A 17,425-nucleotide genomic window follows, 5' to 3' on the forward strand; every position below is an offset into this window, starting at 1 on the left:
AAGGGTGGAGGAAGCCCTGTAAAAATATTTGCACCATCTCCTATCTCTGTTATGATATCGTGTGTTATGTTATCTTGTGGCAAAAGAACAAACAGCCATCAAACAAACAAACAACTACTTGGAGGGCAAAAACATGTCAGGCTCAGTCAGAAATGTATTCAATGGCAATGACCTCCCGAGGTGTATGCCTAAATTATTTGTTTTACCGCATGATTAAATAAGTATCGAGCTCTTCTCCACCAGGGTGTTTACTTGCTTGCGTGTGTTGATTGTCTTTTATGATAATCTCAGACTCTGTTGGCTGTGTGTTTGAAACCTGGAAATCTGCAACCAGTCATGGGTTTCAGTGTTTTCAAAGATAAAACCCAAAACAGCAGGGGGAGCACAGCAATAGCAGTTAGAAGAAGATTAAGGGAAGATGGAAAAAGAGGACTGTGGTGTTGCTGGAGGTAGGTGCACATAAAATTATAAGTGACGAGCAAGTAAGATGGAGAAACACAGCGGGGTTTGGAAAGTGAAGTCACCATGACCATACAATAATTTGACCAATAGTGTACGTTCATCAGTGTCAGTGGCTGCTTGGTGCACGTCTGTCTGATAGCCATATGTAGGTTTCAGACAACAAAATATCACTCCAATAATGGCCCTGACCTGACAGATGTAAGGAAGTGAAAATGGGCATTGTTTTATCTTGAGTCTTGTATCAAAGTGGACAAAAACCAACACCAACCATCTGGGATGCCTCAGAATATCTGTCAGTTACACAGCGTTATCCTTTGAAAAGTTTGCTAATGTTAGCAAACCTAAGCCACCATAAGATGCTGGTCATACCAGACCAAGCAAGACTGTAGTGGTAAAACCTTTGAAAGTATGAAGGGTTCCCTACATTTCTTATGAATTCTATTTATTATTTTAGTAAAAGGAAGAATGTGTAATTTCTTTTTCAAAAATGAATCAGTCTTGCTTTAAAGGAGCTGAGAGCGTATTTTAACCTCTTGTCTTATAAATGCAACGATGGCTGACGCTCTAGACTGGTAAGTAAACAGCTGTTAATGCCATTGGCTACATAGCGTTAGCAGAACTTACAAATAGCTCCTTTAATGCCAACACTAAACTAAACCTGAACCAACTCAATTTCATTCCCAAAATAAACCCAACCTGATTCTGTTAAACTAAAAGAGTACTCCACCAATTTAGAATTACACTCATTGCTGGACTCACAATAGACATGTCAAAATTGATGCAGCAGAACCAGGGATTGCATATTTTTTTATGCAACATAACCACTGACGGCTTGATTGGACATTCGAGTGTGTTATGCTAGTAGTGGCTGATGTAGCCTTGAGCTGCTAGCCTCAGGCAGAGATGAGGAGGTCTGGTACAAAGGTCTGGTAGGCTCACTTCTTTCTAATTTTTTCGTTTTCAGACTTAGTCTTCAGTCCCAACCAATTTATATTCTATGCAGCTTCCTCTAGAGCCACAAAAAAAGCTTTATAAAACTTCTTCCTCTATAAAACTTTTTTTCACATTTGCAGTAGTACTTCCAAAGACCTGCAAACAGAGCACGATGTGTTAAATTGGTGGAGTTCCCCTTTAACCCAAACTCTCAGGTTAACCCTGACCCAGACACTGAATAGCTGAGGACTACATTTCACACAATTTTTGATTATCACTTGAAACGGTAGACTTTAAGGACACATTACAGACACTTATTATGCCTGCATTACCCATGTAAATGGTGATCAAATCCCACCTTTTGACAAGACTCATCTTTAGTTCGAAAAATCTTTTAATAGTTGTCTCATTTAGATTAAACAACATTATGATAGGTTCAAAGGAATCAAATCTTAAAGCTTGATGTCCATCGTTTCCATTCAGTAAAGGATGACCCCTGGATATAACTTGGTATGCATGGGGTCCAAACCACAATCTGTAAGTTTCAGAAAACTCCTCTTTAAATGTGAATAATTGAATTGATATACATACAGTTACAATGTAATTACAGTTATCTTTCTGAAGACCTTACAGTTTTCATAAACAAACGACAAATAAAATGTTGGTCTAAGTTTATTCTGTACAAACAAGCCAAGCCAAAAGAACCATGAGTAGGAAAACACATCTCAAGCGATTCTCTTTTGAACGTGAAGCATTAGTTATAGTCCTACAATGTATTAAGCAAAATTTATGGACACGTGAAAAAAAAAAAATATAGCAAGGATACTCAAATAGACTACAATAGTTTACACAGCACTACATATGCAAAACTGAATTGTTTACTTCAAATATTGCCTAATTTACATTTTTGTAGCGTACTTGTCACCCACACACACACACACACACATCCACACACCCACACACACACACACACACACACACACACACAGACACACACACACACACACACACACACACACACACACACAGGGGTGCTATATTTTGCACTACCGGGTAGAAATATGTTGGACATTTTTACCACGTGTGACCACTATCCGAGTAACATTTCAATCCACTGTTGATATGATTCCACAGTAATTTCTTATGTGAGCGAGTTACAAGGCATTTTAAAGTAATTGCAGTAAAAATACATTTTCATAATAAGCAATGTACCATGAGAAATATGTATAAAATAGCTCGATAATAGTAATAATAATACTGCTTTCGGCTTTTCCCAGATCTCATCTCTGTCCACCACGAGTTGTAATGTCACTTCGTTCCTCGAGATCAAAATAGATATCACAGAGTAAGAAAAAGCTTTCCATACAAATCCAACTGTATAAACATTATATTAAGTTCTTGCTAGGTAAAGTTCCAAAAAAGCCAAAGTGGAAAATGAAATGCACTTTTTTCTTTTTAACTGCCTTTTAAAATGAGTATTATAAAATGACTCTGCAGTTAGACTTCCTATTATGAGAGAGCAAAGGCAGGATGTTGGCGGTTGTACACCTTTGGAAAAGACAGAACAAACATAATCAATCCTATTTTACCTACACATCCTAAATACAGCTTTACATTTCCATGTTTTACGTACGTCACATTTCTAATCTCCATCTCCTGCCAGGTTATACCCGTGTGGTAGAGTGGGTGCTGGGCAGGCCTGCAGAGCTGTAACCAGCCGGGAAGGTGCTGTACGGACTCATGTTGGAGAGGCCCATCAGGGAGTTGGGGATCATGGTGATGTTGTTGGGGGTCATCAGAGGGATGTCATCAGGGGAGCGGCGCTGGGTAAGTGAGTAGTCTAAGCTGGGTGAGACGTGAAGAGGATTGTGAAGGGCCTCACACTGGTTCCTTTGCTGGGATGACAGGGTCTCGTCTACAGTGGTGGTGTGGCTCACGTTGTTGCCTTTGCTGTCTCGCTGGGGACTGGGCTGCTGCGACGTGTCCTGACGACTGCGCTTGTCCTTTCGGTAGTACAGAGCAGCGAAGGCCAGGACGTTGAGAAAGAGCAATGATGCCCCTACAGCAATAGTGACGCTGAGCTCTGTGGAGTAATCTCTCGGGTTCGGCATGATTAGAGGACCCATCTCCCTCCCCCCTTCCCCGTCACTGTGAGCAGTGGATACAGGAGGACGCCCTGTGCTGCCAGACTTTTTGCCATTGGATTGGGTGGGATCCAGCGGGGTGACCTTGGTGGTGGTAGAGGAGTAATGGAACATGTCGTGGAGGTTGTAGAGATGGGGCACCAGGTGTTTCCAGAAGGCCACCTTGGTGGCGCGGTAGTGATCGCGGATACGAGGCTTTAGGCCAATGTGCAAGTACAGCTGGTCATAGGGGTCGTACTTAGACCAGGCCACCTCCTCAAAGCGGTTGGCCTTGGTGTGGATGAACTTGGTGTCCTGTGGCACTGGCTTGTTAGGATCCCTACAGACACATCATAGAAAACTTGGGTCACAAAAAATAACTGTGTTGAAAGAAAACTTTGTCTTATGGTTTGTTGATAAATCAATACATATATCCACTTTCAGCAGAATCATATTGCGATGAAATGATCTTATTGAGTTATCAATGTAGAAATTTTGTTGTCCAAATGAATGATCCAGAACAAGCTAACAAGATTCTACACACAGTGGTACACAGTTCCATGCACTGAACATTAGTTAGCTGGATGCTGCGATTTTGCTTATGTTTGCCATACCATATTGCTATCAGAAAACATCTACATTAATGATTTCAACCACATTGCCCAGACATACTATAAATGCAATTTTGCCATTGGAAATACATATGGAAACAGAAGAATTTCATCAATATAAGGGCAAAAAAGGAGGTCAACACAATGTAATATCACCATCTCTCCTCAAGGGCTCAGCATTCCCTCATTCCTACACTGACACTACACAGCAGCCTACAGTGACCTGTGCTGTCTTTCTGACTGCCAGGGTCATCATGAACAAAGAGTCATTGCGGCTGTGCATTCAGTATGCAGGTAAACTGAGTGAGCTAACAACGAAGTCCTCACTACAGTGCAACTCACGTATAATACGTATTGCTTATTCTCAAAAACGCACAGCAAATCTTTGTTGCTCTATGATAAATGGTAAAAGAAGGTGTCAGATGGAGAGCTGTTGAGTTTTACTCTGTTGTTACTTTCAACAGGATGCTTTTTTCTGCGCTGGGTCAGTGTACGTGTAATATAAGGTCAACATCTTGAATAACACTCAATAACTCTCATTTACTGAAAACTGGAAAACGTGATCAAGCTGGAAAAGTGTTTCGTTTCTTAGAATACTTTAAAATGTCACTGCTTCTAATTATTATCCAAAATACATACTGTATATCACATGTATCTAAAAGAAACCTATAGTTAGATACATAGAAGATGCTGTAGATACATAGATGGATACATTTTTGTGCTACAAATAAATGCTAGACCAGCCAGAAGGAAAGAAATCTCCACAGTCAAGAGTTCATCTCTGACCAGTGACTTGAATACTTCATACTCAAATCTATACAGTACCTTCAATGAAGACACTATTATTTGGTACCAGTGTATGAATATTATGTATTCCAAGCAAACATGGATATACAGTATATACATTATATATTTCTGTGCTGATTATTTGTACAAAACCTACTTGAAATCACAACTCAGAGTAATGTCGGGCAAGGTTTATGGAGTATATCTGAACTGCGTCTTCAAACTTTCTCTATAACGTAACCTTTCTGCTAAACAGTGAAGAACTGCTTTAAACATTTATGTGAATTAAGCTGTAAATTTTAAGATCCATCACCTTTAGGAAGTATGCCAAAAGTGAGGAAAATTTGAGGGACAGCCACTTTTCAATCTCAGCACTACTGGAAAATTTGTGTATAAAAATGTGTATAAAGAGACATTTCACAGAAGCCTAAACACAACACTGGCTCTTTAAAAAAGAGACAACTTGGCATTTAAAAAGACACAGCTTTCATTACATTGCATGTGCAGAATTGTGTGTAGTCGGCAGTTTTCTCAGTAAATGTAACTAGACAGTGGAGCATAACCTGTTTTTTTAGCATTTGGCATTGGATACTTATTTTTGTCAAAAGTATGGGGGGAAAATTAAGCTGTTTTTCACACACATAGTTTCGTCAAACCAGTTAGAGCAAGTGGAAGCACACATAACATACAGTTAGACATGACAATTTATAGACGTTCGATGTTTGTTAAGGAATTGATATTAATTGGCAAAAGCTGAAGCACCACTTTTCATGTGCAAGTTCTTATGGACTAACAAAGGAGAAAAGGCTAGAAGACGTGGCAGTGGGAGTTCAGGCTGCACTTAATTAGGAGGAACTACTTAAGGCTGAATCCTACAGTACTTTAATCAGGGTGATAAAAGAAGGGTAAATGTAGACAGAAGTTTAACATCTCAACACAAATCAGCTCTGCACAAGTAAGGCCAGTTATGTTATACCCCCACACTCTGACCATCTCTAAGCCACGACTAGAATGCAAAATGAGATGCTGCACGAGATTCTAATGCATGGTAACTGTGTATCTAAGGCATATTCATGTACTTTGTACTTTGGATTTGCTGTTACTCACCCACTTTTGGCAAAGTTGGTCCAATAAGTCATAACCACAGCGCTGAGCATGATGTCATTCCTAGAGAAGTTACAGGGGAAAAGATCCGTTGGGCCCACCATGGGGATGCCGAACACATAAGGCACCTCATCTCCGTGCGCTGAGTCTGACCACACAGGCTTCATGAGGCTCTGGCAGTGGTGGTAGAAGGCGTAGAAGTACGTGGGAGAGCCATAGCGGGCATGTAGGTCAGCCGTCACCACTGAGGGCTCCACCCATTGGTGGTCGGTGAATAGAGCCACCAGGGTCTTCCTCCTTGTTTCTGGGTTGTCCTTGTCAGCCCAGTCTGTGTACATGAATTTAATCGTCTCCCTCAGTGTGTCCTTCCCTTCTGGGTAGCCGTACAAACTGTCCACAAAGTCTGACACAGCAAAGTCAAAGTCGCTGCCGGACACACCGTCCTCCAGGTCCATCACATTCTCCACAAAGCGCAATCCCTCTCCTTGGTTAACTCCCAGCATTATGTCATAGTTAAGGAACTCGCCCTGCTCCATCAGGATCTCGGGGTCGTCTGGGATGACGTCACCGTCAATGACAGGGCCAAAAGCCACGCGGTATCGCGCAGCCTGGATGTCTTGCTCCACCAGCTCCTTAGCACTCTTCTTCTGCAGGCAGGAGACCATGTCCACGGTATCCAGCACGTTGCAGCCAACCCTTTCGGCCAGCATTCGAGTGTACTTGACTGGCTGGTAGTTGACAGCCCAGCTGGACAGAGCTGAACCGCTCTGGATGATGGCTCTGTGGAATAAACCTTGGGACACAAAATTCAGAACAAAAAGACGAAGGACAAAGGTCCAAAGAATAGCGGTTAGTATTTAACCCCACAAAATCATTACAATTAATAGCATTATGAACTACCCTAAGCAAATTCTATTAAGAATTGAATAGTTTGTTGCCACACAAAATTTAAGTAGACAAAAGCAAACAAGCCTACATGTGATGCACTTGGCATACTAGCCGGGGATATAAAGCAGTACAGAGAGTGTACAGGCCAGGCTCAGTGAAGCAGCTGGGAGAAGGAATGAACTGGTATCCTATTACCAGTTCATTTCAATAATGTCTACTTGGTCCCATCTATTGTTGTTATAATGATGAAAAAAACTTGCTTTTCTCTGTTGATCCTCTTATTTGTTTCATGTGGTGGCATTGCTATATGCAGATGAGGGTGAATACATGTCAAATTAATGATCAATTTGCTGCATTGTTTCTGTGCAGAGGTGGAGAGGTAGGTTACTCTACACTAGTTACTGGCAGACGTACAGTAATGGTAGAATCGTTAAAACTGTGTGTCTAACAAGCTGCATAGCATACACATAGACTGCTGATGCCAACTGTGCAGTGGAGGGTCTGTGCAGAGAGCTGAATATGCAGTAACTCTGATCCTTCAATGTTGATACAGTCAACACGCTGCTCTGTTGAATTGTTTATATGCAGTGCGTCACCTCTGTCTCTAGGGAGTTTGTATCTAAAACTAAAAATGACAAGTGATATGTATCAACTCAAAAAATACTCTGCTGAGGTTAAGGCATTGCAGTCTCTGGAAAAAGAGTGCAAGGACAGTGTCACTTTCTCCCTCCTTTGCTGTCATTTATTTCAATTTTTTTTAGGGCAGCAGCTAGCTAGTCTACTTCAAAGACAGCCGGAGATCTTTGTGCATTTGCTGCAGCCCGGCTAGGGCATCAAAGACAAACCTCACAAAGGACAGTTGCCGCAGCCTCCCTGGCATTGATAAAAACACACAATTTCTGCCCTTCCTGTGATTCTGTCCAGCATCAATGGGACGACCAGAGCAATAATACCACAAAGATAAGAGGTTAAATTCCCAGTGGGCCACCACTATTGAAATACACATCTTTGATTCTTACAAGGAGCATTGGATAGGTGTTCACCAAATGGCATGTTTTAATGTTACCTATTTTATTTTTCAGTGGATATCAGCTACCAGTTGCCTGTGGATTTTGTATATATATTTGTATATAATTAAAAATACCTTGATTTATGTTGTCATTTTAAAATAATCTTACAGCAGTTGATGATATGAGAATATCCCATTTTCAATTAAGACACCTTCTACACATATTTGTGGGGAAAAAACAACGTATCACTTTAGGATCCTGCTTCATCTGCACACAAAGCTAGTCTTTGGTGAAACAATGCATTCACTCAAGATTTTACAATAGCGGAAGACCAATACACCAAAATCAATGGTAATCTTGATATTTTTTCCGCACCGTGCAGGTAGGTAAACAAGGGTAAAAATAATGACACTGAGAGACTGAAATATTAATCAGTCGAAAAAACTGACAGAATAGGTGAACGTGATGACATGCTGAAAACTTTATAATGCCAGTAGGTTTCTTTAAGAGTTTCACATTTTAAGAGGCAAAGCTTTTAGGCTGATTAGATTGAGTAGAGGGGAACAAAAGCAATCACTTACTTAACAAATACCCCCTTTACCCCATTCCCATATCATAACACTTCATCTCTTGGAAAGACCATTTAGAGCTGCACTTGAAACAACATTCCAGAATGAGAACAACATTCCAGAATGATTAAAAAAGATTGTTCCAAAAGTAACACTGACATCTTTAAGATAAGAAATTAATTTGATTGAGAATTTTTTTTTTATCTTGTATGTAAAAGTTTGTGGATTTTGACACTGATTTTACATTGCTGTATTTTCCTGTGCATTAATTACTAAATGCATTAATTATTGATGCCAGCGATAAGTTAGATTACAAATAGCAGATTTTTACCCTCTGAGTGGTGGGACAATGTTAGCAGACTGACGCAGGATGCGCCGATCCCAGATCCAAAGACTGTGATCCGGCCCGGGTCTCCTCCAAAGTAACCGATGTTCTTACTGATCCAACGAAGAGCTTGAATCTGGTCCAGGAGTCCATAGTTTCCTTTTGCTGCTTGGTCACCGGTACTGAGGAAGCCTGAAATATACAGAGAGACATCAGAGCCAGTACTGAAATAGAGATCTACAATGTGTGTCACAGCTTTGATCTAAAGTTGTAGCCCAGCAGGGCATCTGAATAAACTGACACCGTTTCCCCTCAGGTGCAAATATGCCTTTGCTCTCTCCCACAGTGTCTTGACTGCTTTAGTCGACTCCTTGTGATAGTCTCTAAGCCGCAGTGGCCCTCAGGAAGTGAACGGGGCTCTGCTCATCAAATCTGAATGCACTTCTCGCAAAAGTGACTTCATAACATTCAGCATGGATAAAGAAATAAATCTTTCACCTGTGGCTATTTCTTTAAATTAATTACATAAAACCACACAGAGGTCACTGGTGCTCTTACAATTGATGCTATTACTTATTGCCTTGTCTAGTCTCATCTAAACAACATAGTGTTTTGAATGTTAAACATGAAAAACTCTTGACTTTGTGAATGCTTGTGAATGCTGCACCCCCTCCATACTGTATCTAAATCATTTCTTCTTTTAAGAACAGCAAAGTCTGATAATCTTGTACAGATCAGATAAATCCATCTATAGGAAGATAAATTGCATTTTCAGAATGGCTATAAAACAGCTTGTGTGCAACAAGGACAAGGCATGATAAGTATTTACCTCGCTTTTTCCCCCGAGGACAACATTTGTATACAAATCAAGCTATGCCATGCTACCAAGATATCCTTTACCTATATTTTCTCATACTGTTTCACATTTTTCTGTCATATGTCTGCTTCTTTTTAAAGGTCGATAACGGTAACATAAGTGGAAATCAATGACCATTATTACGGTTTATTCTCTCAGATTAAACAGGGATAGAAGAGTTACCACACACAGATGTTGAAATCACCTAATATTCCAATTCTGTAGTTGAGCGTGACCACAACAACATTCCCATAACTGGCCAGCACGCTGCCGTCCATCATGTTCCCAGTGCCCTCCATATAGGAGCCTCCATGGATGTAGACCATCACAGGTCGGGCTTCAGAGTCCCTTATATCTGCAATGTCAACACACACACACATGCTGAGCAAACAACTGCAGAGGCAACAGTAATGAAATGGAAAATTGATGGAGCACTGCTTCTAAAACTTTAGATCCCAACTGTTCAGTATGAGGTATGGGTAAAGACTGCTTAGAAAAGATGCTTAGAAGCAGTGGTAGGCCTGTGGTTTGGAAGCTGTAATGACATTCAGAAAATGTATGGTAAATACAATCTGACACAGGGTATATGAATAAAATGGTCAAATATAATTAACAACAGTTTTAGAGTGCATTTAAGCCCTACACCAAGAATATTTGTGCTCTGTACCATATTTGAGCTTCTTTGAGCTTCTTTGCAAGAGAAAAAAACCTATTGATCTGACTTGTGGTTTGATCTCAGTTAAGGAGGAAATTCTGTAATAGGTTTTACAGTTCAACATATAATGCATGCACAGGCATAAAAAAACAAGCTTTACATTTGTAGACTTGAACTGAAAAGTAACCAATCGAGCTCTTGTTATTTATCAGCATGACCTAAAATAGAAACTGTGTTATTTTTCCTATAGAAATAGTTGTTTTCAAACCAATCTGTTACACAGACTAATGACTGGCTTTAAAAGGGACAATAAGACAGATAAGTAGATCATGCAATCTCTGGATCAATGTGTGTGCCAGCAGAGATGTAGCACTTACAGAAAAGATTGCAAAATAGCTCAATGAAGACACAAGGTGCAGTAACAGCAAACTCATGTAATCAGAAATCAGATAAGAACATTTTTCTTAATCCACTCTAAACAAAAGAGCCCCCCATGGTTCTTCAAGAAAGTAAAAACGAACAATTTTAAGATCTTCATCCACCAAACTCAAACTAAAAGAATCCATGCAGCAAGACTTTGAGCTCTTAAAAATACCTTCAGATATATGAGTCTCAGCATGTGAGAAAGCCGCCCCCTTTTTCTTGTGTTGGCTCCCTGGGATTCACATACGGAAAAAAAAAAAAAAAGAAAAAAAAAAAAGAAATACAGAATTCAAAATAGCATGGTTGACTGTGCTTCTTATTTAATGTAAGGTCCAATCAAACTGACAGAATCTGGAGAAAAAGGATCCATGAATGAATGGCAAGAAGAAGATTACCCCATTTACATGCAGTATGTTGCACTTTTCCCTGTAGTTGCTTTTTGACAAGATGTAGATGACATTATGTAAAATCTTTAGAGACGTATGACACGATTAAACATAATTATAAAATGAGTTAGAGTTACAAAACAAAAAGTACTGTAATTCTGGTTTAGTCAAGTAAACAAATTCTTGTTCCTTTTTATATTTGTAGGAAATGGCACACTGTGCATGTGTGCATGCATATATGCAAATACACACACTGTTACCTCTGAATGGTTGGTTATTTCAATTATCATTACTCAGCTTTGACTGGAGCAATACATCTTTCTTGGTTCATTTTATCTCTCTATACAACTATATATACACAAAATGTCACACTGATTCTTCAAGTAAACCACTGCAAGATAATTACTGAAGATATGAGGTGTATGGTTTATCAATGCATAATCAATAAACTCAGACTTGAGTGTGGCATCAGGCCACATAAATAAATATTAAATAGTGTAAGTTTTAGACACCCTCTCTTTAATTTGACATGGCAAAAAGAATACTGGCAAAGGTTTCAGATCAGTGAAACAAATAATAAAGTGACAGAATGCCCGGGGTGTATTTTAAATAAACAATGGCAAAGTCTGAAGAAATAAAAATGTGTTGAACCAATGGGTTAATTTATGTGTTTTGAAATATGAATGCAAATGTAAAAATTTAATTAACCTGTTTGTGTGCCGGGTGACGCGGCTTTTAGGCAGCACTCAGACCAGGGGCTTTATGAAACATGGGCTGCACCATTTTGGACAGCTACCTCTCAACTAGGCTGTTTATCTGTTGTTGCTACGCTACCATAGAAAAACCAGTCAAAGTGTGGCATGTTACACACACAAGCTGAACACGGTTAAACTGTGGATGCTGAGTGTTTTGTATTATACTGAATGCCTGAGAGGGAGACAATATATTCTCAGGGACCCTGTTCAACTGGCGGATTGAAGTAACCTGAACTAGAGAAAGATGTTGTTAACACCGGGTTTAGAGAACATACAGCATTGCTGTGGTATCACATTGTTCTGCTAATCCACAGATTCACCACAGACACACAAAATATCCCCTTGCTGGTTCATTTCACAGATCTATTAGATAAGAAAATAGGAAAGGATTCAGCCAGCGATAGACAGTTGACTCCTATACTCACTAATTGGCCCCCAACAGACACACTGTCTGAACGAAGCAGTGATTCAGTAAAAAAATATAAAGAAATTATCATTTTTAACAAACATGGACAGCTAGCTTTACTCGATCACCTAAGTAATTCTTCATGATTACCTTTGATGTCGTGTCCTGTCAGCCAAATATGCAAGGCTCATCGTTTTAACAGCTGAAAATTATTGCTTGGTTTAGGTGGACCAATACTTGAACATCACCTTACCTCAGCAATATTTTACTAAATGTCTATTAGTGAGAGAGCAAGCACATACCCCAGTACATTTATGTTCACTTACACCTCTCTATGTGCATCTATAAACCCTCAGTGGAATCAGGGCAATGTCTTCATCAAAATATGAGTAAGTTCCCGCTAATCAATGGGACCATGATTGTTCTTTCAAATGGAATATGATTGCAACATGTGGGTCCATGGTGACATTGCTTCGGATGGTAAATCAGCCCTTGGTGGCAGCAATGACATGAGCAGTGGTCACACACATGCTATGTGATTATCACAGGACGACATCAGGGCCACAATAACAGTGATCGATGGACATGGAAAGTCATTGCTGTCCGTTTTACCACACCAACTCACCATCCTCTGTTGGAGCGTAGATGTTTAGATATAAACAGTCCTCACTCTGATCCTGAATGTATGTGGCTACAGTATCCAGGTTATAGGTGAACCATATGGGCATCATGATCTCTGGCACGGTGTTGTGGATGTTCTGAGGGCACACAGGCATGAAGTGGGTAGCATTCTTGATACCTGACCAAGAGGAGGGCTGGTCTGGGGGCATGAAACGCTTCTCACCCACTGGTGGGGCAGCATAGGGGACACCTAGATACTGATCAACGGGCCTCAGCACCTCGCTGGGCACAGGAACCCTGAGGCCTCGAAGTTTCCCAAACTGGGTGGTGACTGTCGGGTAGAATTTCTGGCTCGTTGCCTTGGTGAATGACCAGCAGGAACATAATATCCACCAAAGAAGAGCACAGTGGGTGATGGTTACAGTCCCTTGCTGATGTAGCAGGTGTGCAGGCAACAGATGGTCTCTAAATGTAGCCAGCCACATGGTCTGGGCAAGACAGTGCCCTTTGCACAACACAAATGCACACTGTAGTGTCTGTTCAGTCCTGCTGTCCTGACCCTGTCAAACAGACATCACTCACTGCACCTTTGACTCCGATGGTTATCAAATCCAGATACACCTCAGCCAAGTATGGACCACCTCCACTTCCACTTTTCATTGCAGGGCACACAGATCTGGAAATGACACGATTAGAAAAATGATCATCAATGAAACTTCAAAACTATTGAAGTTCGATTTAAAAAAATATATATTATTTTTATATCAACTTAATATCAGTATAGCACATCCACTGTAACACTTTGATGCTAATAACATTTTGGGACAAATTTCTGGCTTAAAAGAGCAAATGTATGCTTTTACATCTAGAAATCACTGAATACTGATCTCTGTGTATCAGTGGAGGAGGCGATGGAGGGAATCTGAAAAACCCATCTGCTGAGATGTTGAAGTGACACTGTGAAAGCATCTCAAGATAAAAGGTGTTAAGCACCTCTTATGTATAAGCAACAAAGTGAACAGCAGCAGAAAAAATCGTTAATACGTACTCATTAGGGATTAAAAAGACACACTTGGAGAGAAATTTTCGATTTCATTGTGATATTTCAGTGTTCAATATATTTCAAAAACACCAAATATAGGGAATGTTTTTGTGTCTTACATATAAGCATCACTGTCAGCAGCTGACTTGAAAGGCCACAGAGCAAACATGTCTGATGGGACCACACTAGCACCAAACCCTCCTCATAAAGCAGAGTAATTGCAGGTTAACTGAAAGACTTGAGGCAGGTTTAGAGACAGCAATAGACCATTTGAGTTCAGAGAAAAATGATTCTTCGACACTTCTTTTTAAGAATCAGATTTGTTGCAGTCTACATCTTTCACTTCTTTCAGCAAATACGTACAGATAGGAAGTGAAATGAATGTGGAAGTTGAGTTTTTTCTCTTTCAGCTTTTATGATCAGAAGGAATCTGATTTCATTTTTCACAGTGTTAGGAAATACTGCTGTTTACAAATCAGATATAATAGAAGCCATAAAAGAAGTCCTGTTGATCCACATATATATCTTATTTCTAAGTGGAAGAATTCCTTGATCTTGGATCTGTTAGTCATCCCATTAATGTTGGACTGCTTGATGCAAACACATGATATGTTTGAACCCAACTGCAGTCACCAGAGCTTCTGTGACTTGATGACAAGTGATAACTAGTTACTTAGTTCATCAGTGTGCACGCTTCAGTAAACAGGAGAATACACATTCACCCTACAGTGAACAAACTGAGCTGTGCTTCTTCTAATTAACTACTTTGTAATCCAAAATATATCCAGTCTCCATCCTTACAGTCTAGGATAGCAGTAAGTATAATATCATTAACACAAGATCCTCACTGGCTCCACAGTGAACAAAGCACAAACAACCTTGTTAAATTAATCAAATTTATTGACGAGTGCTACCTCAAGCATTGACACACTGCAGCGAGACAGCTCTCGTTCAATCTGATGAACCTTTCTGTTTAAGACGGGGGACAATTTCTTCCTTGGAATTTGAGAAACTAATTAACCTCAGATGTGGCGCATTGGCTTTTCTCTTTGCCTGCAACATTTTGTTTACCCTAACAGGAACATAAACACAAATAAAGGCACAGCTCATTCTCAGTTTCACATATGCAGCACATTACCTGCTATGAACATCATTGCAGTTTGTCAGTTTTTTATGCAGCGAACCAAATCAGATACATTTAGTCTCAAATAGTAGTATCACAAAGGTTCATTGTAGAAATATTGTACATCTCTGCCGTGAGCCAGCTTTGCCCGTATTAATTAACACTTGCCCATAGCCAAAAAAAGGACAAGACTTCTCCATCTGCTACGTGACAATGATGTACGGCTCCTAAGACATTAAAATGGAAAAGACAAAGAACCTGATTTTTTTTTTCTTGTAGAATGGAGCACATCTTCTGGTTTGGAATTGACACTGATAATAAATGATTTGAATTTCCATTTGGAGGCAATAATCCTCTGTTCCCAAAATCTGCTGTGAAATGGTTATCACTTATCAAATTAGCAGTAACATGCTGTACAGTGGGCATCACCAGTCAGACTTGGTTAAGAAGCAGCCCTGGCAGTAAAAAAAAAAAAGACACCTCTGGGGCTGCTGTAGATCAAAGCGATAATATGAATTCTTAAAATGAGCGGCATTTCCTTTTAAATTACACATGTATTCATGACATGAGCATCAATACATCAACATATTCTTCCTATTTGACATCAAATCAAACAACTAATTTTATTCACTGGTGCAATGCTGAGGTAGCTTTTTAATGCCTAGAGTATTTCATTTTGTTTTACTGATAGTAGCTACTGCAGACAGTCAAAGAAGCTGAATAGTGCCTTCAACTGGGCTGCAGACTATTCTCCCAACTTATGGTCTGCGATGGGACAGATGTGGATAAAAGCTTTATGGCTTACACCAAATGGGCCATGTAATAAAAGTGAGCCATCACTCAGCCAAGTTTGATATACTGCAAGTTTTTAGGCAATCTAGACTGGCAGCACACCTGGCAACAGGAGAGGAATAAAAAAAACATGGGTAAAATATTTCTTGCCAATTAAATGCCTGCAATAACTCAACAACTGAGTGTTCAAATGTTCAAAAATAAAAATGTTTTATAACCATAACATATCATTCGATTAGACCATTTTGCACCAGTCAGAGGTTTATGCATCACAGTGGTGGTCTGGGTCAAAAGACCTGGGTCTCCTGGGTTAGCTGGACCCAAACACTTCAGTTCTCATTTGACTGACTTGATCCCAGTTACAGACCTATTAGAATGATTGCTATAATCGTGTTTCACTTCCACCATTACTATCTCTACACCTACATCATTGACAGGCACACAATTCAACACCAATTCACCACTAATAAAAATCTCTGGGACAACATTATCGATTAGGTTCTGGTAGCCTGGGGGCCCTTTACATGAAAGCATTTGAGAAGAAGCCTAGTGTGTCAGACATACTGGGTTCCCAATGCCCTTGTAATTCGACTGGTGTGGATCAAAACCGTTTTAGTGGATTCCCCAAATCCCCCCAATTTAGCAGTGCAAAGAAAGAGGGGGTGAGATTGATGCAGATAAGACTGCCTCATAGAAAACATGCAGGTAGCACTCAACATAATGATCAGTGCTTTATAAATTAATGCAAGGATCTAGACCCACAGAGGAAACCAAGCCACAGCCCAGATAGCATCGACAAACTGCTGTAGTGTGTGTGCGCTGCCTCACGTTGTGACTGGGAAGCTTGTTTAATCTAGGTCTAGGACGGTGTAATACTGGATAAAATGGGAAAAAATACTGGCGAGCCAACAAATGTTCAAACATGGTCTATCGCTCAGCAATCGCTTTAAATATAGCAATTCTCCCAGATGTCAGTGATGAATCTGAACAAAGATTCGTCCCTTCTCCTGAAAAAAAAACCCCCAGAATCATTAGGTTAACTCACCTGCTTTTACAGAAGCTGATACGCGCTCCATCTCGAGATTTCCTCCATACCATTCCAGACAGTTTCGTTATAAGACAATGGGCTGTGTGTGAAATATTTCTCCGGTTCCAGTATCAAACACACGGATCTTTACTCTTATCTCCTGCTTTGCACAGTCTGTGTGCTTTGCGCATTCACGACGCCAAGGTCAGGAGCGCCAACGGTTTTAATGGAGCGCCCACCATAGAGATCTCTCTACGGCGCCCACTGCCAGCGCGTTACTAGGCAACCGCCGGGATACGCCAGTGCATTAAATTCACCCTCCAACAACCGACAAAATCCCAATTTAGAAACCATTAACTAACCACCTTAACATCGGACAGCACTCCTTACACTCACACGCTTTGTGCTCTGGCAAAACCCAGCTGACCAAATGAACAATAAGTGGCTATTCAAGAGGTGTGCAGGCCTGCATGGAGAGAAGATGTGCATTTCCAGAACCAACATTACATTTAACTGGGGTGCTTAAGT

General features: G+C 40.2%; 1 protein-coding gene across 2 annotated transcripts; it reads right to left on the reverse strand.

The window, feature by feature from the left end:
- Nucleotides 1-1,771: 1,771 nt before the first annotated feature.
- nlgn3b (neuroligin 3b) lies at nt 1,772-17,204 on the reverse strand. Of its 2 annotated transcripts, XM_056398109.1 has the most exons (7): nt 16,916-17,204; nt 12,918-13,589; nt 10,918-10,977; nt 9,873-10,022; nt 8,818-9,003; nt 6,023-6,812; nt 1,772-3,858 (listed from the first exon to the last, which is right to left on the reverse strand). In XM_056398109.1, the coding sequence occupies exons 2-7, from the start codon at nt 13,396-13,398 to the stop codon at nt 3,060-3,062; spliced, it is 2,466 nt and encodes an 821-aa protein (XP_056254084.1). In that variant the 5' UTR covers nt 13,399-13,589; nt 16,916-17,204; the 3' UTR covers nt 1,772-3,059. The 2 variants fall into 2 exon arrangements, with proteins under 2 accessions (XP_056254084.1, XP_056254085.1); XM_056398110.1 differs by lacking the exon at nt 10,918-10,977 and having other exon boundaries at nt 16,916-17,201.
- Between the last annotated feature and the right edge of the window lie 221 nt (nt 17,205-17,425).

This window comes from Seriola aureovittata, chromosome 15 (assembly GCF_021018895.1).
Source record: "Seriola aureovittata isolate HTS-2021-v1 ecotype China chromosome 15, ASM2101889v1, whole genome shotgun sequence".
NCBI classification, from domain to species: Eukaryota; Metazoa; Chordata; class Actinopteri; order Carangiformes; family Carangidae; genus Seriola; species Seriola aureovittata.